General features: G+C 43.0%; 2 protein-coding genes across 2 annotated transcripts in view; both read left to right on the top strand.

Annotated features, from left to right (window-relative positions):
- The window catches only part of inppl1b (inositol polyphosphate phosphatase-like 1b), a 22,982-nt gene extending 4,218 nt beyond the window's left edge, over positions 1-18,764 (top strand). The window contains exons 3-26 of the mRNA XM_083651637.1: positions 1-85; positions 2,618-2,758; positions 2,940-3,027; positions 3,188-3,265; positions 3,459-3,596; positions 3,911-4,025; positions 4,121-4,221; positions 4,310-4,412; positions 4,516-4,712; positions 5,190-5,307; positions 5,489-5,585; positions 5,743-5,881; positions 6,045-6,144; positions 6,637-6,725; positions 9,937-10,018; positions 11,044-11,133; positions 11,230-11,343; positions 11,848-11,936; positions 12,032-12,119; positions 12,250-12,402; positions 13,697-13,778; positions 15,413-16,214; positions 16,330-16,445; positions 17,498-18,764. The exon at positions 1-85 is cut by the window's left edge and continues 36 nt beyond it. Of these exons, the coding sequence (XP_083507763.1) occupies positions 2,619-2,758; positions 2,940-3,027; positions 3,188-3,265; positions 3,459-3,596; positions 3,911-4,025; positions 4,121-4,221; positions 4,310-4,412; positions 4,516-4,712; positions 5,190-5,307; positions 5,489-5,585; positions 5,743-5,881; positions 6,045-6,144; positions 6,637-6,725; positions 9,937-10,018; positions 11,044-11,133; positions 11,230-11,343; positions 11,848-11,936; positions 12,032-12,119; positions 12,250-12,402; positions 13,697-13,778; positions 15,413-16,214; positions 16,330-16,445; positions 17,498-17,591 (3,213 nt within the window). The 5' untranslated portion in view covers positions 1-85; position 2,618 and the 3' untranslated portion in view covers positions 17,592-18,764. The remainder of the gene's footprint in view (positions 86-2,617; positions 2,759-2,939; positions 3,028-3,187; positions 3,266-3,458; positions 3,597-3,910; positions 4,026-4,120; positions 4,222-4,309; positions 4,413-4,515; positions 4,713-5,189; positions 5,308-5,488; positions 5,586-5,742; positions 5,882-6,044; positions 6,145-6,636; positions 6,726-9,936; positions 10,019-11,043; positions 11,134-11,229; positions 11,344-11,847; positions 11,937-12,031; positions 12,120-12,249; positions 12,403-13,696; positions 13,779-15,412; positions 16,215-16,329; positions 16,446-17,497) is intronic.
- A 3,015-nt stretch (positions 18,765-21,779) lies between these two features.
- On the top strand, positions 21,780-25,552 carry LOC310790607 (P2Y purinoceptor 4). The gene is made up of 3 exons (XM_083652319.1): positions 21,780-21,925; positions 22,648-23,099; positions 23,504-25,552. Exons 2-3 carry the CDS (start codon positions 22,680-22,682, stop codon positions 24,185-24,187), a joined length of 1,104 nt encoding a protein of 367 aa, XP_083508445.1. The 5' UTR covers positions 21,780-21,925; positions 22,648-22,679; the 3' UTR covers positions 24,188-25,552.
- The last annotated feature ends 2,037 nt before the right edge of the window (positions 25,553-27,589 follow it).

The raw sequence follows: 27,589 nt of genomic DNA, 5'->3' as shown, positions 1-27,589 counted from the left end.
ACACAGGTCCTTCCACAGGGCCACCAGCAACAACAGCCCCTCACGCGCTTTTCCTGAACAAGTTACAGGAGCTGAACACATCCAGGTACAGTTATCTAGCTTAAAGAACACATCCAGGTACAGTTATCTAGCTTAAAGAACACATCCAGGTACAGTTATCTAGCTTAAAGAACACATCCAGGTACAGTTATCTAGCTTAAAGAACACTTCCAGGTACAGTTATCTAGCTTAAAGAACACTTCCAGGTACAGTTATCTATCTTAAAGAACACATCCAGGTACAGTTATCTAGCTTAAAGAACACTTCCAGGTACAGTTATCTAGCTTAAAGAACACATCCAGGTACAGTTATCTAGCTTAAAGAACACATCCAGGTACAGTTATCTAGCTTAAAGAACACATCCAGGTACAGTTATCTAGCTTAAAGAACACTTCCAGGTACAGTTATCTATCTTAAAGAACACATCCAGGTACAGTTATCTAGCTTAAAGAACACATCCAGGTACAGTTATCTAGCTTAAAGAACACATCCAGGTACAGTTATCTATCTTAAAGAACACTTCCAGGTACAGTTATCTATCTTAAAGAACACTTCCAGGTACAGTTAAAGAACACTTCCAGGTACAGTTATCTAGCTTAAAGAACACTTCCAGGTACAGTTATCTAGCTTAAAGAACACATCCAGGTACAGTTATCTAGCTTAAAGAACACATCCAGGTACAGTTATCTAGCTTAAAGAACACTTCCAGGTACAGTTATCTATCTTAAAGAACACATCCAGGTACAGTTATCTAGCTTAAAGAACACATCCAGGTACAGTTATCTAGCTTAAAGAACACATCCAGGTACAGTTATCTATCTTAAAGAACACTTCCAGGTACAGTTATCTATCTTAAAGAACACTTCCAGGTACAGTTAAAGAACACTTCCAGGTACAGTTATCTAGCTTAAAGAACACTTCCAGGTACAGTTATCTAGCTTAAAGAACACATCCAGGTACAGTTATCTAGCTTAAAGAACACTTCCAGGTACAGTTATCTAGCTTAAAGAACACATCCAGGTACAGTTATCTATCTTAAAGAACACTTCCAGGTACAGTTATCTAGCTTAAAGAACACATCCAGGTACAGTTATCTAGCTTAAAGAACACTTCCAGGTACAGTTATCTAGCTTAACACGTTCACTGCCAACGACGTATTACTCCGTCAAAAAAAATCCAACGGTTCACTGCCAATGACGTATTACTCCGTCAAAAAAATGATTTTTTTTTTTTGACCGTGGGATGTGCATCTAACCCTTTTACATCTCTTATATAATTATTGGAACCACCGAACGTTTACAACCCATTCCACCGACCCACTAAGTGGCGACAGTGCTCTCCTGACTAGAGGAAGGCAAGCATTTTCATGAGAATGGCTTCCTCGAAGCCATTCTCATGAAAATGGATTGGCGAAAACGCTTTCGTTTTCGCGCTGATTGCTGGCGGTGCGGGATTGCAAATTTGCATAATAGATTACGGGTGGAACACACTTTGAAACACGCAGCATAAATATGACCAGAATCGCAAAAGCTTCATCAAAGCTCTCAACCAAAACTCCAAGAAACGAGCGAGTCCATCCAGACTTCCTCAAAGAGCGGCCGCGCAGACAGGCACAGCAGCAGCAAAGCAGTGAGACTGGTGACGCGAGGTTACAGCAGCAACAGAAACGAGCTTGTGACACGGCCGCTGCAGCCAAGAAGAACACACACGGAGGGAGGAGTTGGAAGCAGAGGGGGGTTTCCTGCTGTTATGGAGGAAATTACTGTTCAAAACTATTGTTTAGATGTCTGACGTCTTACTGATGCCAAAAATGAATGGTTAAAGTGACTGTTCTATCGAATTTCACAAAAAGCCGTTTATCTCTGAATAATTTTTCAGACGCTGAAACCATGCTGTATTCAACTGCTAATGCTTACATAACTACTAACTCTACAAACGAACTCTTTTAGACAGAGAAAGCACACATTCTATTAGTTCTTTTGAGATATTGTGTGTTCACAAAATCTTAGCAGAAAAGAATCCTCGGGTCTTGAAAGATGAGCCAGAATCCTCAAAAAAACCCTCTGGCAGAACCTACCTACAGTAAAAAAAAAACGGCTGGCAGTGAATGTGTTAAAGAACACATCCAGGTACAGTTATCTATCTTAAAGAACACATCCAGGTACAGTTATCTATCTTAAAGAACACATCCAGGTACAGTTATCTATCTTAAAGAACACATCCAGGTACAGTTATCTAGCCTAGGGTCACTAGTATTAACTCTAACATACATGTATTTGATGGTGGGAGGAAACCGGGGCACAACTTACACGAACACGGGGAAAACATGCAAACTCCACACAGAAAGGACCGGGATTCGAACCCAGGACCTTCTTGCTGTGAGGCAACAGTGCTAACCCCTGAGCCTCCGCTGATTTTGTAATGATATAAAGCTTGTTGAAAATTGGCAAAAGTGGCCCTTTAAACATAAACTCAAATACAGAGCATTAGAAATAAATTGTTCCTGCATGAAGAAATGCTAAGAATGTAGTAGCCTACAATACATGATCAGCTTGCCTCCTATCTCCTGTCCTCGCAGCATGGCAGGTGAGGTGATTGGCCTGCTCAGTGACTACCTGTTCAGTGAGCTGCCGCTCGACCTCGAGAGTGTGCATAAAGGAGCGACGAGTCTTCTCCACCTTCAACGCACTCTGGGCACCGCCTGCCAAGGCCTCAACAGGTGTGCATCGTTCTGCTCCTACTGCAAAGACAAACATCTCAAGGGAAAGTGAAGTCCAGGAGGAGTTACTTAGTAGGAGTGATCTGCATTGGGTTTTATCTATCAGTAGACAGGTATGAATGAGTCCTTGTCTTGATCTGTGGTATTGTCGCAAAAGTTGTGTGTTTTGTTTGATTGACAGCGAGATTGACCTGACACTGTCAAGTCTGGAGACCCTGGCCAAAGTGTTTGACCATCCCAGCTGCCCTCTGACATGCGCCAAGGCACAGGTACAAAGCAAGTGCGCCAAGAACAGTAAAGGCTACACAATGTGGAAATTCTGACACAGTACCCCCCTCTAGTGCTCTTAGTAGGAAGTTGTGCAAGCAAAACCGTATAAGATCTGCATTATCATAAGTTGCATCTCTCTTCCTGTCTTTTTGGAACAAGGGTCCAGAGATGGAGCTAGACAGCCTGCTGTCTAAGATCACAGCATTGGTCAGCCTCCTTTCCTCGCTGGAGAAAAGGGTATGTTCACTAACTGGCTATTGGCTATATATGAAATCCATAGCTCTCACACTCTTGCAACCTTCAGCAGCAATGGTCAGTTTTAAGTTATGAGTGTTAAGTAGAAGTTGTCCAGATAACAAGAAGCCAAATGTGTTTTGGACAGAGATCAAATCTAATACCGTAAGTTATAATAAATGCTCTGCCCCTGGAGGTGCTGAAAGCGCTACAGGATGCGGTGACCAATCACAATCTAGCGGTGCAGCCTGCCGCGCCCCCTCCTGAACCAACACCCATCACTGTGACCTCTGTCAAGAACCATGCCAGGCCAATGCCAGTCCACTCCTTTCAGGTAACTCAATGGAGCACTTTATCTTGCAAGCTATAAAGTCCTGCTAATAACCTGTTATTATTATCAGCTATGACAGCGTCGGCTGGTATTGTCTTGTGAGTGTGGTATTGTGACATCATCAGTGATAAATCATCCCAAATACAGGGAAAATGCATGTAATATTTATATATTTTGGAAAATGGAAAAACCGGCTTTGTCACTTCCTATCTTTGCTGATGTTTAATGCCCATGTGAAGTTTCAGATCGATTGGCCAACCCGTTGTGGAGATAAATGTTGTGCAGACAGACAGACAGTCAGTTCTTTGTGTGTCCAGGTGAAGATGGTGCGCTATGGCAGACAGACCGTTTCTGTGGATGTGGACTCAGGAGTGCTGCTCTTTGACAGGAAGGCGGGGTCATTTGGCATAGAGACGGTGTCACATGAGCGAAGTGAGCAAATCTGTCTTACCAAAAATATCGCCCGCCGGTCACATTTCTCCTGCTCATAGATGTCCTCTATTGTAGCATGTGTCTTTGTGTGTCAGTCCTGCAGCTTGTCAAATTCCAGAGCAGTTCCGCCAAAGTCCGCATGGTGGTCGACAGCCATCACAACACGCCGCGGGAGCTGATGTTTGAGAGTGCACGGGTGAGGCAGAGTTATAGCCTTACTGTTAATTGGATAGCAGTGTTTGCTGTCCCGTATTTCATTGAGATCATTGTCTCGTCTCTTGCAGAAGCGCGAGGCCTTCTGCCAGCTGCTGCAACTGATGAAAACCAGACACTCCCAGCAGAGTGAGCCTGACCTGGTCTCTGTGTTTGCTGGCACCTGGAATATGGGTAACAACAGTTGTGCTGATAAACACTAATACTCGTTAATTGATTATTACAGGAAGAGACTAAGATAATTCTGAGGATTTATTCTGGTGTTTTCTGTGCGCAGGCGGTTCCCCTCCCCCTCGCAGCCTCCAGTCGTGGGTGACCTGCTGCGGTTTGGGACACACCCCAGATGAGTCCACCGCCTTGCTCCCCCATGACATCTATGTTCTGGGGACTCAGGAAAACCCCCAGGGGGAGAGAGAGTGGACAGAGCACATCAAGGCAACCCTTCGCAGCTACACTCACATTGACTACAAACAAGTAAGCATCCCTGTGTCCTGCTTCAGCTCCTGTTGATCTGTCCACTCTTCCTTCCTTGTCAATGAGACGCAGGCATTATACATTAAGAAAAGATGCCCAAAATAAGTAAGACTGGCTAAAGCAAAGGTTCCCTTGTAATGTTCATTTATTAGGATAATATTGTACAATCTCACAATAGGAGTTTAGTTCCAAAATCACATATCCACCACACTTGATCTAAATGACACTTGTTCTTACAAAACGATTGTTGAAAGGAAAACTCCCTCGGGAATATGAGCTTATCTTTTGAGGAAGCCAATATTTATATATTTTTCAGGCACTGCATATTTGCTTTCAGCCAGTGTTTTCCTTAATGTAGTTTTATGTTTTTTGTATCACAATTTGCAATGAAACCCTTCCTGTAATAGTATAATCGTTGACTGGTTGGACTAATTCCTGTCACCCCCTTGTAATGTAATGTGGGCCTATGTCCTGTAGGTGGCAGTGCAATCCCTCTGGAATATGAGGCTGGCTGTATTGGTGAAGCCGGAGCATGAGAGCCGCATCAGCCATGTGAACACAGCCAGTGTGAAGACTGGGCTGGGCAACACTCTGGGTACACTCGCATGCCCTCCATGATCTCATCATCCCAAATGCCTGGGCCCGGATAATCACACAAAGCAAATACAGAAAGCGTATCACTTCATGGCCAACAGCCAAAAATATCAGCGCATGATTAACGGGAACAAAATGTGTTTTCCTTAACTCATGAGCCTTGACTATTTCTGCTGTTTCAGGAAACAAGGGGGCCGTTGGGGTCTCCTTCCTCTTCAGTGGAACGTCTTTCGGGTTTGTGAACTGCCACCTGACCTCTGGAAGTGAGAAGGTCCTTAGGTATGTTCTTATTGTGAAGCGAAAGAGGTGCGGACTGACAGGGCTGTGTCACATTGTGGGTGAGAGTGTATGGATGCAGGCCCTTTTCATGTCTGCTTTGCAATAAAAAACGAAATGAAAATGTACAATCCTGCCTTGTAATGTGTGTCATATTCAGGAGGAACCAGAACTTTGTGGACGTCCTCAGACTGCTCTCTCTGGGTGACAAGCAGCTCAGTGCCTTTGACATCAGCCTGCGCTTCACCCACCTCTTCTGGTGTGGAGACCTCAATTACAGACTGGACCTGGATGTACAGGTGAGAAAAACAGTTCTTGTTTGTATGTTTTTCATAGCTCACCCTTTTCAGCACAGAGCTCAAATGTAAAAAAAATTAAATTAAAAAATTATCTCAGCTTATATGAAAAACTCCAGACATTCACCCTCTCCTCCTGCTTCTCCCTGGCCCTCCGTGCCTCCAGGACATTCTGAAACATGTGTCCAAGAGGGAGTTTGAGGAGCTCATGTGTGCAGACCAGCTGACCCGAGAGAGGCACAAGAGGAAGGCCTTTCTGAATTTCAGTGAGTTCCACCCTCATATTGGCCTTTGTCCTATGCATGGCCAAAGTATGAATATTATATTAAGAATTATATCGTTAAGTGTACAGCAAATGCTTCATCAGTTGTCATTATTTTCTTTATCCTTTGATTCAGTCCTGGGTCAAATAGTATTTTCAAAAAATGTTTGTTATAGCCTAATTGCAGTACCAGGTGGGTGGGGTTTACCATAGGACATATCGAATAGTGTTTTTGCTGTCCATCAGACAATCTTCAAATTAAATTGAATATTAAAGTTAAATTGACTTCCTGTGATTGTCTGGCAACTTTCTGGCCCTCACTGTTTTGTCCTCTGTGGCAAACCTTGTATATTTAACATTGAAGTAGTCTAAAATTAGCAAACAAAATTTACTGTATTTCCAAGTACTATTTTTCCCAGGTCTGATTTTAATCTGCCTTTGCTTTCCTCTTTATCACTCTCCACTGTGTACGTTTTCTCTACTTGTCATGGTTAAGAGGAAGAGAAGATTGCGTTTCCACCCACCTATCGCTATGAGCGGGGCTCTAGAGACTGCTACCTATGGCAGAAGTACAAGACTTCAGGGGTGAGTTTGTTCACCTAGCAGACAGGACAGACAATGACAGACTCATCACACTGTCTTAATCATTGGTTTTCACAGTCTGACACGGTCATATACACCTTTAAACTATGGGGATATCATGGTTTTCACAGTCTGACACTGTCATATACACCTTTAAACTATGGGGATATCATGGTTTTCACAGTCTGACACTGTCATATACACCTTTAAACTATGGGGATATCATGGTTTTCACAGTCTGACACTGTCATATACACCTTTAAACTATGGGGATAACATGGTTTTCACAGTCTGACACTGTCATATACACCTTTAAACTATGGGGATATCATGGTTTTCACAGTCTGACACTGTCATATACACCTTTAAACTATGGGGATAACATGGTTTTCACAGTCTGACACTGTCATATACACCTTTAAACTATGGGGATATCATGGTTTTCACAGTCTGACACTGTCATATACACCTTTAAACTATGGGGATATCATGGTTTTCACAGTCTGACACTGTCATATACTAGGGGTGTCACGATACACTCAGTTCACGATACGATACGTATCACGATACTGGGTTCACGATAACGATACGATACGATACGATTTTAACAATATTTTTTTAAACTTGAATAATGACAATATATGACTGGAAAAGTAGTATTTTATTTGAAATGCACAAATACAAAACATGCTGTTGTGGGAAATTGTTATTACAATAACAACTAGAAAAAACATGAGATTGGAGATAAGGCTTATCTTGAAATAGAATGAGTTACACCGTCACTTAGATTTACTTTGAACTAAAAGGTTTCTCAGCAGTATAAATTCTCATTATGCATCTTCAGTTTTTCTTCAAACTCAAACAACAAGACTTTTCTTAGTCTATTTTTTATGCATCTTCAGTTTTTCCTGTCAAGTAAACAGTTTTGCCAGAAACTCAATTGAATGGTTTCTCTCCTGTATAACTTCTCATGTGTCTCTTCAGAGACTTGTTCAACTGAACTACTTTCCACACATTGAACTTCAACAAACAAAGACGTTTCTTTGTCTACTTTTGAAAAAAAAAAAAAAAAAAAAAAAAGGGTTTTTTTTTTTTTTTTTTTTTCACGATATGAGATTTCATCTCAACGATACATATCGTGACGTTTTACTATCGCGAAATTTCGTGGGACGATATATTGTGACACCCCTATCATATACACCTTTAAACTATGGGGATAACATGGTTTTCACAGTCTGACACTGTCATATACACCTTTAAACTATGGGGATATCATGGTTTTCACAGTCTGACACTGTCATATACACCTTTAAACTATGGGGATATCATGGTTTTCACAGTCTGACACTGTCATATACACCTTTAAACTATGGGGATATCATGGTTTTCACAGTCTGACACTGTCATATACACCTTTAAACTATGGGGATATCATGGTTTTCACAGTCTGACACTGTCATATACACCTTTAAACTATGGGGATATCATGGTTTTCACAGTCTGACACTGTCATATACACCTTTAAACTATGGGGATATCATGGTTTTCACAGTCTGACACTGTCATATACACCTTTAAACTATGGGGATATCATGGTTTTCACAGTCTGACACTGTCATATACACCTTTAAACTATGGGGATAACATGGTTTTCACAGTCTGACACTGTCATATACACCTTTAAACTATGGGGATATCATGGTTTTCACAGTCTGACACGGTCATATACACCTTTAAACTATGGGGATAACATGGTTTTCACAGTCTGACACTGTCATATACACCTTTAAACTATGGGGATATCATGGTTTTCACAGTCTGACACTGTCATATACACCTTTAAACTATGGGGATATCATGGTTTTCACAGTCTGACATGGTCATATACACCTTTAAACTATGGGGATAACATGGTTTTCACAGTCTGACACTGTCATATACACCTTTAAACTATGGGGATATCATGGTTTTCACAGTCTGACACTGTCATATACACCTTTAAACTATGGGGATAACATGGTTTTCACAGTCTGACACTGTCATATACACCTTTAAACTATGGGGATATCATGGTTTTCACAGTCTGACACTGTCATATACACCTTTAAACTATGGGGATAACATGGTTTTCACAGTCTGACACTGTCATATACACCTTTAAACTATGGGGATAACATGGTTTTCACAGTCTGACACTGTCATATACACCTTTAAACTATGGGGATAACATGGTTTTCACAGTCTGACACTGTCATATACACCTTTAAACTATGGGGATATCATGGTTTTCACAGTCTGACATGGTCATATACACCTTTAAACTATGGGGATAACATGGTTTTCACAGTCTGACACTGTCATATACACCTTTAAACTATGGGGATATCATGGTTTTCACAGTCTGACACTGTCATATACACCTTTAAACTATGGGGATATCATGGTTTTCACAGTCTGACACTGTCATATACACCTTTAAACTATGGGGATATCATGGTTTTCACAGTCTGACACTGTCATATACACCTTTAAACTATGGGGATATCATGGTTTTCACAGTCTGACACGGTCATATACACCTTTAAACTATGGGGATATCATGGTTTTCACAGTCTGACACGGTCATATACACCTTTAAACTATGGGGATATCATGGTTTTCACAGTCTGACACTGTCATATACACCTTTAAACTATGGGGATATCATGGTTTTCACAGTCTGACACTGTCATATACACCTTTAAACTATGGGGATATCATGGTTTTCACAGTCTGACACTGTCATATACACCTTTAAACTATGGGGATATCATGGTTTTCACAGTCTGACACTGTCATATACACCTTTAAACTATGGGGATATCATCTTTTACTGTAGGCTGTGATGCTACATACATGATGTGCTGTAAAAAGACAAGGCCCCCAGAAACATTCCAAATATATACCGATGGATCACATTTTAAGATATTTTTATTTGTAACCTAATCCCAATTTACAAGGTCTGTAGGGGATAGGTGACTTTTGACAGCAGCTGCCATGCCTGCTAAAAATAGGAAGTTAAGAATGACCCTGCACCGAAAAAAGAATGTCTGACATGAGGACTGGAGCGGTCGCACCCTCCATTGCCTATTTCCACGCCTGCCTTACATGACATTTTCATTATTAAACACACAAAGGCATTTTCTTGAGATATAAGCTGATTGTGTTTCTATAGGTGCGAGTCAATGTTCCATCTTGGTGTGACAGGATTCTGTGGAAGTCCTATCCAGAGACACACATCATCTGCACCTCATATGGTAAGCTCCGGAGATCAAAACAAAACTGAAAGTATTTCGGAAAGCGTTCACTGCAAAAATAATCTTTATTTATAGAGCACTTTTCGTACAAAAGTTGCAGTTCAAAGTGCTTAAAAAGGAACGGATAAGACATCATGGAAAAAAGAGAGAAACTAGAGACCATCTTGCGATGGGATGACACCAGCTGCGACGCCCGCAACAAACGGATGTGAGCCAGGGGCCTGTGTGTGTGTGTGTGTGTGTGTGTGGGGAAGGGGGGGGGGGGGGGGGTTAGCTAGCTCGGATCACGGCCATTTTCGAACACAACCTTCATTTGTACGTCAACTACACATCTGTAATATTTCGTGACTGCATCTTGCCCGGTTTTGACGCATTCGCAAAATGGACGGACAGACAGACAGACAGACAGACAAACAATTGGCAAAGTACTCTGAAAGGCTTCTGTGGTAGTTCCCGCTCCAATAGGTGTCTCCAGGACTACATTTTGCCACGATGACACACACGCACAGACCCACAAAGTGAAAACCATACCGCTGTTGCGGCTGGTAAAAAAAAAGGCGAAAGCAAAGGAAATGGTTAAGACTGAAACTTAGTCAATGGATTTGATGTGGCGTTCTCAAATTAGACATTTGTGGGAATTTCTTTCATTGTTTTACTGTAAAATGCCAGTCGCTCCGTAAATGAATAGAAACAGTCAACCCCTACATCCTGGTCTGTGGTCCATAAAGACACAGTCATTTCCTGTCATTCGGCCAAAGTCTCTGCTTCTGTCTAGCCTCAGCAAATGATCAAACCTGAAGAAACTACCACAAAGTAGCAGAAAGCATCAAATATGGCTCAGACAATTGTACTAGTTTTTGTCTGATCTTGTTTACTGTTGAGCTGCCTATTCATCAATATTGAAATCTATCAAAATGTTTAGCAATTTCAAGCTACTGTTAGATATAGTTTTTGAAGCATGAAAAGGGCAAAAACATGTAGTTATTGCAATCATAGTGATGACGACTGGACTTGTCTCTCACCAGGTTGTACCGATGACATCTTCACAAGTGACCACTCGCCTGTTTTTGCCACATTCCAAGTAGGGGTGACTTCACAGTTCATCTCCAAAACAGGTGCTGTCATTGTTGTGACTCTTATGGCACACAATCCCATGTCGTATGACTCAATCCCTTGATCATGTGACCAGCGCTGCCCTGCTTTCCAAACAGACCCAAATTCAACCAGCGAGAGGGCCTGGATCGAGCTTGAAGGCGTCGAGGCCATTGTGAAGACGGCAAGCAAAGCCAAGTTCTTCATTGAGTTTCATTCGTGTTGCCTAGAAGGTATTCTATCAAATCAAAAGGCAGTCATTGTTTTGATCTTCTTAAAGGGACACTCTGCCCATTTTCAACCAGCTTTGTATCATTAGAACATCAGTAGTATATCAGAAAACTGTAAACTGTTTTGAAGTCTCATTTAATTTGACAGTTATTGAGTGTTAAAGTGTGGACCAGTGACATCACTGGTCCACACTAACTCAAATTAATAACTCATTAACTCAAATCAACTCTCAATAACTGTCAAACTAGATGAATGATGAATAGTTTGACAGTTATTGAGAGTTGATTTGAGTTAATGAGTTATTAATTTGAGTTAGTGTGGACCAGTGATGTCACTGGTCCACACTTTAACACTCCATAACTGTCAAATTAAATGACAGACTTCAAAACCGTTTACAGTTTTCTGATATACTACTGATGTTCTAATGATACAAAGCTGGTTGAAAATGGGCGGAGTGTTCCTTTAAGCATTGTGAGGCCAAATGATGTGCATGTCTTTCTTCACAGAGACCCGACGCTCAAGTGAGAATGACTCACAGAGCTGTGACGTGCCCGGCTTTCTCAAACTAGGCTGGTCCTCCAAACAACTGCCAAAGGTCAGAGACTCGCTCTACTGGGAAACGGTTGAAATATCCGTCACTGAAGTCAGAAGTCAAGATGTTGACTTGTGTTCTCTTTATGTCTGGCTTAGCTTCTTCCAATTGTGTCCGACATGGAGTATCTTCAAGATCAGCACCTGCTGTTGTCTGTCAAGTCATGTGACGGGTTTGAGTCATACGGTTGGTCCCCGGTCAATCATTTTTTATTTATTTTCAACAGTCCCAATTTATATCTTCACTTCCTTGTGGTTACTTTGTTAATCAGTGCCCCCTTAATCTTAAGAATAATCTCTTTGATTCTCTGCCGTAGGTGAATGCTGCGTGGCTCTGCGCTCACTCGCTGGTACATCAGAGCAGTTTGAGACGTTTCTGAGTCACCGGGGTGAGGAGATGGGCTCCATAAGGGGGCGAGTCAGAGTCCACGTGCCCACGGACAGGCGAGGCACCCGGGAGAGGATCTACGGTGGGTCAACCACAACCGCACCCACCCTCCTCCGCTGCCCCCTTGCTTGCACTATCACTTCCTACTAAGCTGGTCGTCTCGACTGTCACTGCATTCCTTGGCTCTCCTGTGGGTCTCACATTGCTTCCTCTATTTGGTTCCTCAATGATCCGCGGCTTGGCTTTTCACTTTGCTGGTATCTTTCCACCGCTTCCTCTTTTGGCTCCTGGTTGACTGCCCCCCCGACCAGATGCATCCTGACGACAGATAGAGGGAGTATTTTGTCATCAGGTCAGGCCCCACAACAACACACACTAAACACTACCAATGCTATGGCATCTCATACTGACCTTTAGAACACGGCTCTCTTGAATACTCGATTCTGATTGGTCAATCAACAAGATTCACCGGTCATTATTTCTCGACAACCGACCGCTGCTCTGCCACACCTGGATTAATCAGTTGATAAGAGCATTTTGTCTGCAGACACTACTAATTAGGCCAACCAGTTGCAGCTGTGGTGTCTTGTGTGCCAATTACGAATGAAACCGCTTTGTCGTTGAAAACGCTATTAAAAAATCTATTTGAATAATTATTTTTGTCAGATTACTGAAATGATTTAGTTGTAGGCCATGTTCTAAGCGGGATAATGTATAGTGAGCCGGTGATTACTGGAAATAATGACCTTCAGGTGAATGATTAAGCCCTCCGCTGCGCGTCGGGCTCAATCATTCACCTGTCGGTCATTATTTCGCCAGTAATCACCGGCTCACAATACATTATCCCTTACTTAGAACACGGCTCTCTTGAATACTCGATTCTGATTGGTCAATCAACAAGATTCACCGGTCATTATTTCTCGACAACCGACCGCTGCTCTGCCACACCTGGATTAATCAGTTGATAAGAGCCTTTTGTCAGCAAGACACTACTAATTAGGCCAACCAGTTGCAGCTGTGGTGTCTTGTGTGCCAATTATGAATGAAACCGCTTGGTCATTGAAAACGCTATTAAAAAATCTATTTGAATAATTATTTTTGTCAGATTATTGAATGATTTAGTTGTAGGCCGTGTTCTAAGCGGGATAATGGATAGTGAGCCGGTGATTACTGGAAATAATGACCTTCAGGTGAATGATTAAGCCCTCCGCTGCGCGTCGGGCTCAATATCACCTGTCGGTCATTATTTCGCCAGTAATCACCGGCTCACTATCCATTATCCCTTACATACTGACCTTTATCCTCCACACACACAACACAATGACTTTGAAGAGGTCTTCCTGATTTTGAGATTTAGTGTCACTTCACTTTTTCAGAGTGGTTCTGCTTCGAGAAGGATGAAAAGGGTCATGGGAGGACACACGTGTCTCCTGGGTCTACACGGGCCCCAATAAACAGGTGAGGACCTCTTGATGTTTCTTAGCATCGGTGTGAAGCAGCAGAAAGCCTTCAGCTCACAAGCAACGGCTTGCTAGAGAATGTTGAAAAACTCATCTAAGTAGTTTTATTTCTAATAATCGTCTTGAGGCATTTGAGGTCATTACCGTGGAACGTGCAGTTTGACATTTAAGCTTTACCCCAAGCTTCCGGTGTCAGCCCTGTTGTGGGTTTGAACCACTGAGCTAAATAAATAGGGTTTGAACATCTGCAGCCACCTGCTTGGGAACTGTGTTTCAAGACGACAGCAGGCGTGGGTGGTTTTCTTTGTGGCATGTTTACTATAAACGTGGCCTTAACACCTTAACCACACTGTCTGAGCCAAATAGCATGACACACATTTATTATTTCTACACCAAATATCCCATATTTAGGGTGTTTTCCAGGGCCATTTTCAGCATTTGGTTTAGCACCGTGCCGAGCGTTAGTTAGTGACAGAGCCTACACCTCTCTCAACATTAGAGAAACTGTCCCTCGACGAAAAATAAGCCACTTTTCGTCACTCGACTTTAGCCCAAGTCACCTGGCGAAGAAAACTCACAATTTACTTTTCTACTGCATACTTGCCAGAACTCCATTCCAAATTGCTGTTTATATTTTAGCAGGTGAGTTATACATATATTTCTGCTCCAGTGGAAAAATAAGTTCATTTTTGCATGTTATTACTAGTTCAAAATATTATGAGTCGGCCTGCAGAGATGAGGTCCACTGAAAATCACAAAAACAAAGGAAGTGATCATTGACTTTAGGAAGCAGAGTGCAGACCCTGCCCCACCCCACATCAACCTGTGGAAAGGGTTCCCACCTTCAAATTCCTGGGAACCCACATCTCTGGGGACCTCTCCTGGAGTGCAACCACTGGCAGGTGCTACAGGTCCATCAGACGGACCAGCAGACTTAAGAACAGTTTATTTCCCTGGGGCATAAGAACACTGTCCAACACGCATTGAATGTGTTGACTGTCTGGTGGACTGTCTGTCCCACTGGTTTTAGTGAAATAATTACATTCACCATACTTGTGCAATAATTACATTGATTCTTTATTCAACATTTATTATAGTGCAATAAGCACACTTATTTCTAGTGCAAAACTACCATTGTACATATTTTTAATTGCGTTTTTTTTAAGGCCCCCCACCCCCCATTTTCTTCTCAATTATACTTGGCCAATTCCATGATAGCGTGTCCCGGTGGTTCCTTCACCCCCTCTGCCGATCTGGGGATAGTTGTAGCACATGCTTCCTCCGATACATGTGCAGTCACCAGCCGCTTATTTTCACCTGACAGCGAGGGGGTTTCACCGGCAGGACATAGCACATGGGAGGATCATGCTAATCATCCCCCCCCCCCTTCCCCACACACATCCCGAACAGACTGACCACCCCGAGGCACTAGTGCAGCGACCAGGACACACCCTTATTTCGGCTACCCCCCACAGTTGAAGGCCTTCTACTGTTACTGTATTGTTACTGCTACTGAGTCCTATATAACACATTATGAAGTCTTGTCAAACCACATTGAAAATCAAGGATGTGGTTAGTAATGTAGAGGTGACGTTCAGTTAACAAAAATCTCCTTATGATTTATGTGCTCAGGTCCTCAGCAGCTCCTCCCAAACTAACCCCCAGCAGCTACACCAACCCTGCCTACTTCATCTTTGAAGGTGTGTCGGTGCCACGCAGGGTGGAGGAGGCCCCAGTCCAGCGAAGGGAGCCTCAGGTGATCTGGTCCGGAAATGAGGCCTTGCAGCTCCCAAAACTGGCAGGAGGGCAGAGCTTTGACAGGAACTCGGCTCGCAGGTCAGACTTCACAGAGATTGAGATACCAGCCATCCTGCCCCCTTACACTTCAACCAATGACCTTCATCCACCCCAAACCAACTCCTCCTATCAACTTTTCCCAACGAAAACCCCATCTCCCATACCGCCTGCCCCAAGTAACACCTCCTCACAATACCAGGAACAGGTGTCGCCCCCCATCAGAGTGAGATGCCTGGGTAAAAGAATTGTTCAGGACTCCATACTACCAGTAAAGAACCTGAGGAACACCTATATGAACCACTCAGCCATCATTAGGGAGAAAACTAGAAGGGATCAACCTCAGCTTCACCCAGAGAGGACCAGTCCTATCCGGGGGAGCAACACCCCCTCTCTCTTCCCCTACACTCCTACCCGCTTACCGCACTGTCAGGCCTCAGTCCCCTGGATGGTGGAGCAGCAGCTGCAACCTGGGCATCTAGGGGACAATTCCCTTACAGCCTTGCAAATGGCCAAGTCCCTCAGCGAGGTGGACTTCTTCCCCACAGACCACAGAGGTCCATCCATACCCAACCAGAGACTGTGCCAAATAAATGGTCCAATCATGCCTGCTGAGAGGGGCTACAGCTGGGAGAAAGAAGTAAGATATAACACGTCAATAGGAGGCAAAGATTTCTTTTTACACAACTGCCCACTGGCTCTCTGTACAAGTTGTAGTCTCTAAAAAAAATAGCCTCTCTTTTACCTCAATGCAGGTGTCTGTCCTCCAAGGTGCACCAGAGACAGTGCGGGAGCTTCTCAGTACTCTGGGTCTTCAGAAATACACTCTGGGACTCAGCCTCAGTGGCTGGGATGATCTGGATTACTTCAGGTAAAAAGTTTGAATTGCAGGTTCTACATTCAGTCCACAGAGAGGCTTTTCTTGGCCTTATTTCAACACCCTGGCAAAAGGTCCGGGTCCATGTTTTAGTCCAGTAGCTCAGTGAGTTTAGCATCACTCTGTCAGGGCAGAGGCTTGATTCACTCTAGGGTCACCCATGCTTAGATTTAGCCACTTATGTTACACACAGAAAAATAAAGGTGTCGAAAATGCTTCTTCAGAGTGATGCCATATAGATGAACCATTTCTGGTTCCACAAAGAACCTTTCAGATCTTTAAAGAGCCATTTCTGTAGTCATTTGCTTAGATACCTGCATTGTGTTTTCATTGACCTGTTTATCTTATTTTCTTTCGATAAATTATCCACTGAATTAGGTTCTTAAGGTTAAGTAAAACAACAACAACAAACAAACTTGATATTGTCATATATCACATTCCATCATATACATCTATAAAAAGATGTTGGGACCACATGCATTTACAAACTAGTATTATAATTACAAACTTTCTAATACTAAAACTAATATACAAATAAGGATCACTCCGAAATTAACTGATTTTGGGCATCTGGGTAGTGTAGCGGTAGATTCCCTGCCTACCAACAGGAGGGTCCCAGGTTCGCGCCCCGTGTTACCTCCGGCTTGGTCGGGCATCCATACAGGCACAATTGGCTGTGTCTGCGGGTGGGAGTGCGGATCGAGGGTATGTGTCCTGGTCGCTGCACTAGCGCCTCTGCTGGCCGGGCGGGGCGCCTGTTCAGGGCGGAAGGGAACTGGTGGGAATAGTGTGATCCTCCCACGTGCTACGTCCTGCCGGTGAAGCTCCCCGCTATCAGGTGAAAAGAAGCGGCTGGCAACTGCACGTGTCTACGGCTCTCCCCAGATCGGCAGTGGGGCTGGGGCAGTGACCGGTGCAGCAGGGGGAATTGGCCAAGTACAATTGTGGAGAAAATGGGGGTAGGTAAATCTGAAAAAATAATAATGAAAAGAAATTAACTGATTTTTTCGTCATGTCTGATACAACGGCCTGTGTCCTCTCCACAGTGGGATCACCGAGGAGGATTTATGTGCTGCAGGAGTGTCTAACCCTTCACACCGACGCAGGATCCTAGAGAACCTGCCTAGGATCTGGAACTGACATCCTAGAGAACCTGCCTAGGATCTGGAACTGACAAGAACCTGCCCAGGATCTGGAACTGACAGACAGGGATATAAAGCATGGGCACTTATGACGCCCCAAAGTCTGCTCCAGCCCTCTCACTAAGGATTGGGAGAGCTTTTAGAACTGGCACCTGACGTGAGTAGATATCATTGACAGACATCAGCTGGACTCGACCGCAGACCTGCCATCATCTCTTCATTTACTGGCTCAATACTGTAACAATGGTTTGTCTGTGTAAACAAGGCATGGGAACGTAACCCAGGAAATCCTCATTGCACAGGCTGCTCTATGCACCTATTCATCTCGATAGATATTGAGAGAGGGTGAGAGATGTGAACGGAAAGCTTCCGTATCTTCAATTATCGTCATATACAAATATTGATTATGGTCTCAAGGTCTCAATGATTTTTTTAAAGCGACATTTAAATTGCCATACAAATACAGTCCTTCATTTTTCAGCGTTCGTTCAAGGCTAGTGCTTAGCATTCACACTCCTCCCTCCCCCTGTGTGCTTTCCATTACTCTGCTGTTATTGACCCTGGATCTGAGCTCGTAAAAGCCCTCGATTAAACCTATGAAGCATAAAGTCCATAGCTGTACATATCTACTGGAACATCCTCTGTAAAGTTAGTAGGTATGAGGTCTCTACCACTTCTCATCTTTTGTTTACTGTCTGATACTGTTGCTATCTTGTCACTTAATCTGTGCCTCTGTGCAGCTTTTATGCAGCCTTTTAACATTAACGTGCATAAAGCAACTCTTCACTGTCACTGAGAGCAGATAAATCTCTTCTCGATGTCTGCTCCTTTTCTGTCCTCGGATCAAATCACGCTATACTGTCAGTTATACTGTTTAGTGTCACTTAATTATTATAATAATTATAATAATTATTGATCTAGCTCTGCTTGCATGGATATGTGTAATATCTGTAGAATAAGCAACTGTACTCCGGTAAAGAATTTCAATATCTTAAAAGAACAGAGGTGTTTATTCTACAGTGAACTTTATACTGTGTATCAGATGCAAATGTTTTGCTCCCATGGTGAAATTCTGCAGCGGATCATCCCAGAGTGCTTGGTGTCTTCATGTTTGCTTTGTCTTGATATAAAACTATAAAACAATCCAATCATAGTCTTTCTGTTTCATCAGATTGCACTAAATAATTTATAACAATTCTTCAGTCAGCGTCAGTACTTTCTCACCCTAAATTCTCTCTATACTGAAGGTCTTCTTATGTGCATAGTGACTGTTTCTTCACTCGGCATGACTGAACAAGAACAATGTTTTCTGCTGTTAAGATCTGTAATTTTCTTGAGTTTGTCCATGCATAAACACAAGGACGTTGTATTTGTCAGCTCAGTTAAATGATATGCTGCAAAGTGCAAACAGATGCAAAAGATTAGACACCTGTGAATTTGGTCCCCAAAAAAAGATGATATTCTGTGTGGGTGTGTGTGTGTGTCTGTGTTTATACTGTATAACTTTCAGTTGGAGTAGCCTAGTTACTTATTAAGGCATAAACCAACACATCCCTCTCTCTCTGACAGCAGGTATGTGTCAGTGACCACTGAGGCAAACCTGCTGACCGGTCTGGGCTGTGGTGATGTCATCATCTCTGGGGATGCTGGGATTTTTGGCAACACATAATTAAAAGGAAATGGTTGCTAAATCCAGTCGATTTTTCAATTTTAATAATAAATGGGTGTGTACAGGCCATGTTTAAAAACAGCCTTGAAACAAGTAAAATTGAGAATTGTCACACACACAATTGTCAATAATTTAGCCTACATAAACAAATTCCTATAGAAAAATGCACGCGGTGGAGTGCAGATCTCCGCCAGGCTCCGCTACGCCTAACCACCGCGGGTTGAAGCTGATAACCATATCACGGTATGCAAATGAGCGGAGACGCAGATAACTAATTGGAATTGCAACAGCGTTAAAGGCGAGTTCAGACTAGGCGCTGCAAGCCCTCACAAAGGTGTATTTTGAGCTCGGTGACAAACACCCCCTGATCAGAGGCAAATCGCGTTGGCTTGCGCTCGCAAATCGGCACTTGCTTGTTAAGTGTGATCTGTCCACAGACGCGAGCGGGGAGCTCCACCGAGCACTCACTGATGAGTCACAGAGGTCCGACGGATATCTAGTATGCTTGATATCTAGTCGTGTGGAGAGTGTGGTCGGGAGAGAAGAGCGTAGTGAGGCAGATATAGCCAGGGTGATGTGTGCTGTCTGCAGCACGCTACAAACAGGCAAGCGGTCTGACTGAGGAGATCATTCAAGTAAAGGTAGCTATGCAAATTATATATCTGTACTAAAATCATTATATTATCCATATGAAACCCAAATAATATTTGAGATATCCGTAAACTTAATAACTCCGACTTAATGAATCTAACATTGAACCCATTTTGGAGAATGACCAATCGATGTGCGAGCGTGTGTTTAGAAAGAATAAAGCCGGTGTGAGACTGCGTTTGCGGACTCGTCTGTGATTCTCCTGGTGAAATATCTTGTAATGTGTGATCCTCTGTCACAGCTCAGTCATATAGTGTGAAAACCAAAAAGACTCAAAGACTCCTGATTAAAAGACAGACAGTTGTATAGTGTGAAAGGAACAGAGACCGCTGACTGATGCCCGTCGGTAGTGTGTGGGAGCCATAACACACACACACACGATCACACCCGCCTGAAAACATGATCTCCCCTGGGATTCTCGCCTGCATGGCGGAGATAACTATCCCTAAACTATATTTTTATTATATTTATCTTTGTTTGTATTTTAACATTAGGCTATATTCACTGTGAACTCTACCCTGCACTCTTAGCTGAACAGGGTTTCTGATTAGAACTATACTGTGTCACATTCCCACTCACATTCCAGACATCTGAACCACAACCACAGTGACCAACACACACAAACAGACACTGCTACCAACAAACAAACTGACGGTCCCATTTGGAAACAAACAACTACCCAATATGCACTTGACTGGCATTTAAGTAGCCTATATAGGCTATATGTGAACCAAGTGTGATCAACACTGCTTGTTCGCTGTAGCAGCAAGGAATGCATGGCAAATGCCAAATGGCATGCAGTGCCCAGTTTGCCACTAATGACCTGGACTGTGAGAGTTGCTGTGCTATTAGTGCACTGAAAATGTTTGGTAAGCACAAGAATGTTATTGTTTTAAAGCTATTTAATTTGCCCTTTTGTGAATGTGCATCAGAGTGACAGATCCCCACCACTCACTGATGACATCAGTGATCTTCTTCAGATGTTGTCCTCTTTGAGCCATGAACTTACTTTGGCTATTTTCCTATAGGCAGATGTTTTAGAAAACTTGTGTGAAAGCCTCACATGGCCTCTGTTTAAGTCATCTGATTTATTACTATATCAACTACAACTACAGTATTATGCTACTAATCTTAAATACTTTTATTTCTTTATAATCACACTTTAGGCCTATAATTTCAGGCTTTACAATAGAGTACTAGACTCTAAAGAGAGAGAAAAAAATATATGATTGTGGTGGGTTGTTGAAAGAGGTTTGAATACCTCACTATTCCCCATAATGCATTATTGGTGGATCCACTAGCATCAAGTGTTGATGTAGCCTGATAGTGTTGATGCATAGGCCTACATGGGGAAAATAAATAATTAAATAAATAAATATAAATAAATAAATAACATAGCCTATTTAGACAGCTTTACACATTTGGAAAATGCACTCCTGCTAAATATTTGCTACATGACAGTAACACTCGTTATACATTTTAAAAATCAGATTTTTAAAACCAAAATAGTAGGATGGGCAAGGGTTAACACATTAGCCGAATGTTTTGGCAAGGCAAGGAATGTGGAGTATGAAATCAGTAGGCTAATCTATGTAGCCTGCAGCCTAGCCTCGTATTAAATGAGCCCTAGCTATTTCAGAATGTCATTTCACTTATTTTGAAGTCCTGATTTAGGCTACTTGCAGTGGAGATTTTTTTAGGTGCCAGTTTTGCTCCCTCAGCAATTGCACTTCCACATTTCAGCCGTACGATCCATGCATCCTGGGCTCAGTGTTGATTGAGTAAGTGTCGTTGCAGCGGTGCATATGGACTGATAGGGGATTCATCTAAATTTAATATCCTAAATCTACAAGTGCTTACCTCATACTCCGGCCGGACTCGAGAGGGACGGACCAGACGCGGGAGCTGGATCGTCGCTTTGTGAACTGGGCAGTGTGGAGTCACGTTGTAAAAACAAGAGGACTCTGTCTGGGATCAGGACCAGCCCGCCAGCGATACTCTGCTGTAGGATCGTAAGTAGCCCACGTTGGCATAACTCAATTTCTAATAATGTGAACAACAAATATCGATCAAATAGGCTAGCTATGTTTTGTAACACGTTTCAAAAAGTAAACCCCCTAGTTCAGCACTGTTGAACTTGAACATGTAGGCATTAGGCGTAATGGGGTCCGGGGACCACCAGGGGTCCTTGACGGGGGTCCAGTGGGTCCCCATCTCATACAGATAGTCTTAGAATTCTGGACAAAATCACATATGACAATAAAAAATATTCTTAGAATTGGGTCTGAGAGTTAAAAAAAAATCTGGGGTCTGTGGCTTTGATGTGAACTACCTTAGGGACTGTCCGTTTTTAGGTGGGGTGGGGTGGGGTAAAATATGATATAGCCAATATTTTTTTTGGGCTAGCGAAACACAATGCAAACTAATGCAAAACAGAAAAGAAAAAAACTTGATATGCCCTCCCCTCCTATCTCAAAATAAAATACCTTGCAATAAAATCTAAATCCCTCCCTTTCCCCCCCCCCCCCCCCCCCCCCCCCCCCCACCGAAAAAACGGATAGTCCCCTATGGTCCTTGATATGAAAAAGGTTTCCTATCAAACTTGGGTCAAAACATTTAAAATACACTAATAAATAAAAATGGTAACTATTGACTACAATGACAGATTGTCCAGATTGCTTTGTGCTTTGAACATAATGTTTGTATATTTCTAAAGCTCCTAATTCCTTCAAAGGTGTTGGAGGAGCTGCAGCAAGAGGGCGGATCATGGACGTAGTCTTCTCCAGCCATGGCAGACAGAACCAGTCGACGGTCTTCACTTCATACTTCAACTCCAGCTGCCGCTTTGACGAGGAGTTCAAATACATCCTTCTGCCCGTGTCCTACAGCCTGGTGTTTGTGGTGGGCTTCGTGCTGAACGCCACAGCTTTGTGGGTGTTCCTCACCAAGATGCGTCCGTGGAACCCCAGCACGGTCTTCATGTTCCACCTTGCCCTGTCCGACTTCCTGTACGTGCTCTCCCTGCCCACGCTCATCTACTACTACGCCAACCGCAGCCACTGGCCCTTCGGCGTGGCCACCTGCAAGATCGTGCGCTTCCTGTTCTACGCCAACCTCTACTGCAGCATCCTCTTTCTCACCTGCATCAGCGTCCACCGCTACCTCGGCATCTGCCACCCCATCAAGGTAGGGATGTAACGATACACTCGGCTCACCATCCGATCCGATTCACAATACTGAGTTTCACGATACGATTTTCCTCACGATTCTTTCCTGACAGAATGAGACTGCAGACAAATTATGACTGAAAAAGATTCCTTTATTTCTTAGACAAAAACCACAAAATATAGTTTTATTTTCTTATCTTTCCTTTATCAAATTAAAGAATATATATATATATATTTATTTATTTTCTGAGGTAGGGTATAACTGCAAAACACAAACTGCAATGAAAGCATATTTACTTTTCTTTGTAAAAGAAAAAATAGAAAAAAGCATTGCAGTTCATTTGTCATCTCACCGATTTGAATCTCCACACATTTGTATCGATTTCTAACTGTCTCGTGACGTTGTTGCATCCTTCCATCAAGGCGCTGACCCTGGTGAAGCCGCGGCACGCCCACCTGGTGTGCGGCCTGGTGTGGGCCACGGTGACGGCGTGCCTGGTGCCCAACCTCGTCTTCGTCACCACCTCCAAGAGGGACAATGACACGCTGTGCCACGACACCACCAGCCAGGGGAAGTTCGAGGACTACGTCGACTACAGCTCTGTGGTGATGGTGCTACTCTTCGGCGTCCCCTTCCTGGTCCTCGTGGTGTGCTACTGCCTGATGGCGCGGGCCCTGTGCCGGCCCAGACAGGGGATATCTGCCGACCAGCGGGGCGCCGCCTCCCGCAGGAAATCCATCAAACTGATCGTAGTGGTGCTGGTGGTGTTTGCGGTGTGCTTCGTTCCATTTCACGTCACGCGGACCCTCTACTACACCTCTCGAGTTCTGGATCTAAACTGTGAGTTCCTCAACATTGTCAACTTCACTTACAAGATCACCAGGCCCCTGGCCAGTGTCAACAGCTGTATTGACCCCATCCTTTATTTCCTGGCTGGCGATCACTACCGCTCCAAGATGATGGCAGCTCTGACAGGGCACAGACAGAGACAGACCATCACCAGCCGATCCCCTGACTATGTACAAACACAGCCTAACAATAACCATGACATCGCTCTGGTCTATAAGAACCCGGCCCTCAAAGACAGTGGAGACACTGACAGCTAGGGGGAGGAACTCTCATCCGGACACACATACTGTATCATCATCAAATCTTACCCTGGTAGAAATCCAGCGTATTCAATATTTCTGCTCTGGGCACAGCTAACATATCTGACACCACGTTGCTGATTTTCTCTAATTTTGCATTAAAGAGGCTTAGAAGTGAGAGAGCTCCCTTTTAAAATGAAGGATTTATGCATTATCACTCCACCAAATCTGTGTTGCGATTACACGCATAAAGAAATACCATGTTTCATAGAGGCTGCGCTGTTTGTAGGACGCAGTTTAAATCCTTTTTAGCAGAAGAACAAATCGGTCTTTGTAGGCTCCCTCTCAGCCAGCCTCATCCCCTCCTACTATTACCACAAAGGAATGCTCAGCCTCATGCAAGGCCTAATACATTGTCTTTATAGTAGGCTACAGTGTGCATAGTAACTATCATCAATGCTCTTGAGTTGAAGAAGACTGTGCCTATATAGGGCAATGATGTTAGCCTTTATAGGAAGATGACTCACTTTAGAAACGTGTGTAAAAGATACCGACAGGTCACGGGTGCCGTAAAAGAAGGTGGATCATAAATGATTCAGCCAGTGAATTATCGTTATCTTGATGAGGAAAATGGACGGCGAATCCGATCGGCAGAACTAAACATGTAATGTCAGATCAAACGTGACAGTCTTGCTATTGTCTCAGACATGAGGCAATAGCCCCCGGTCCCAGCTGTTTTTGTCCTTCAGCTCCGAGGGTCCGCAGCTGCGAGTGGCTCCACTGCGAGGACAGCAGAGGAGAGAGAGAGGTGGAGGCTGGACAACAAGTCTCTGTCCAAACCGGCCCACGCATCATGCGGGGGGCCAGGAGAGGAGAGGAGAGGAGAGGAGGGGAGAGGAGAGGAGAGGAGAGGAGAGGGGACTTTCCTGCACGGACCCCTTTGGGATTGATATGGGGATTAAATGACTTTCCGAGACCTTTCATCGATCCGCGTGATGTGAAGGCAATGTTGGAAAGTTTGACTTTGTGTGCAGAGCTTTTACAGTCACTCTGTGTGTTGTTTGTGTTGGGGCTGTTATGCATCTATGACAGAGGAGCAGATGGATTCGCTGTCAGGCGGACAGATGTGTTGCCAAGTTTTGAGAGTCTTCTGATGCTGGAAGCACTGTTGTAAACTGGAACTCCTGCCATTTTTAATCTGTTGTCATGATGTATTATCTGAAGTATTTTTAATGTTGGCATGGACAATACTTTGTCCAAATTGTTCCTATTATGATATTTGTATTAAACATAATATGTCATATAAACAGTATGTAACAGTAATATATGTCATATCTGAAGAGGGCGCTATAGTAACGACAATCATTTGTTGGTGCTCATGATCGAGAGAGTGATGTAAACTGACCTAAGTCAGACACATACATTTTGTTTTCTCTAGCCACAATACATCAATACTCACTTTCATAGCCTAATAAATAAAAATATTTTTACGGATTCTGAGATAATTGGAGTAATCATAGAGGTCATGTGTGAGTGTATCTGGTTCAAAAGAAATGTTTCTCTACTGTACCGTCGGCCACTCAGAGAGAGCGGAGGAAGCTGCAGAGCAGGAGAGAGGAACAGGGGCAGGAAGGGTGCTGCCTCCCGCACACAGAGCAGTGAGACAAATAAATTCTTCTGTTTTACATCCTGGCTGGGATGATGATTGATGGCTTAATATGTTCCACTGTAATGTGCCACTGACAATAGAGCTCAATAGTCATGTTTTTTTTTTTTTTTTTTATTTAACCTTTATTTAACCAGGTATGTCTCATTGAGATTAAAATCTCTTTTACAAGAGAGACCTGGCCAAGAATGGCTGCAGCTACATAGTTTCAGACACAACAAACAGTAAAACTTACAACAAGACAACAATCAAGAAAACAAACAAGCTTGAGAGTGCAATACAGTACGGGTGCAGGAAAAAATACATTTGAATCATCAATTAAAACATTTACAGTTAATAGAATCGAATTCCAGGGACTTTACAATGCCTTTAAATTCACTAAGGGTAACTAGGTCCCATAGTTTAAGCCCATTCTGCAGGATATTCCAAGAGGATGGTGCAGAAAACATAAAGGCCTTTTTGCCCATCTCCGTCCGAGCTTTAGGGACAGTCATGAGCAAAACGTCCTGAGACCGTAAGCCATAAGTACAGTGCTTTTGGGACAGAAAGACTGATAAATACTTAGGAAGTCTACCGAGAATGGCCTTATAAATAAAAACATACCAGTGACTAAGCCGGCGAGTCGACAGAGCAGGCCAAGTGACCATTGAGTACAATGTACAGTGATGAGTGAGGGCTCTACAATTTGTAATGTGATGTTTCTTGCCCCGGAAGTGAATTCCCCATTCATTTTCTCCATAGACATTTAGAAAAATCCTTATATAAGGAGTTTGACTGCTTGAACCAAGCCAACCAGTCTTCCAGAGAATCGCGAGTGACCATAAAACATTTCACTTTCAGCAAAAACTACCGTAATGTTCTATCTTTTTTGCCTGCATTTATTTGTTGTTTTTGCTGAAAGTGAAATGTGTTATGGTCACTCACGATTCTCTGGAAGACTGGTTGGCTCGGTCGGGTCAAGCCTTAAAACTCGTTATATAAGGATTTTTCTAAATGTCTATTGAGAAAATGAATGGGGAATTCACTTCCGGGGCAAGAAACATCACATGACTATTGAGCTCTATACCAAATGTGAGAGGAAAAGACCTAAACCTTACATACCTTATTCTAATGGTAAGATGTCCAAATATGAACATGAACAACCTATTCCCAAAGAAGTGAGACTGCCTGATGCCATACAAAGCCTTTGTTACTTATACTATCCATTACAAAGTGCCACAGTTTGCTGGTTGAGTTGTTTTCAATAGCTCTAAATCTCATTTTGGAACAAAAAGATTCATATAGCCTAGTATGAACAGGCTTTAGTTAACTCCTATCTTGGGAAGCCAATCAAAGACAAGCCTGTTTCACTTATTCGATGTAATAAAAGCATTTTATTGTTTGGCCATGAAGACAGGGTGGCTGCTGCTGATGTCTGCAATGCTTTTCTTTTATGATAGTTTTTGATATTTGATTCATAACCTGTGAGTTAGCCTACTTCCAAAGTCTGTTTATTGTCAAGTCCACCTGTTCAAAGATCACCAAGCATAACACCCTCACAACCAGGCAGCATTTTCTCATCTAAAGTTTGTCTGAACTTTTACATACAAATTAGTTTTTTTTTAAATATTGGAGTTGTATTTACATAATTATTTACTTTTCAAACAGAAAATATGTTCTTATTTAGGCTACACCAATACAGAACAGGCTGTCCTAGAGCATGGAAATATCAAACCTGAAATGCTCGGGTAGCCTATTCAAACAGATTGTATTGT

This window comes from Poromitra crassiceps, assembly GCF_964638095.1.
Source record: "Poromitra crassiceps genome assembly, chromosome: 15".
NCBI lineage: Eukaryota > Metazoa > Chordata > Actinopteri > Beryciformes > Melamphaidae > Poromitra > Poromitra crassiceps.
The sequence above is the reverse complement of the archived record's forward strand: the minus strand, read 5'-3'. Positions and strand labels throughout refer to the sequence as shown.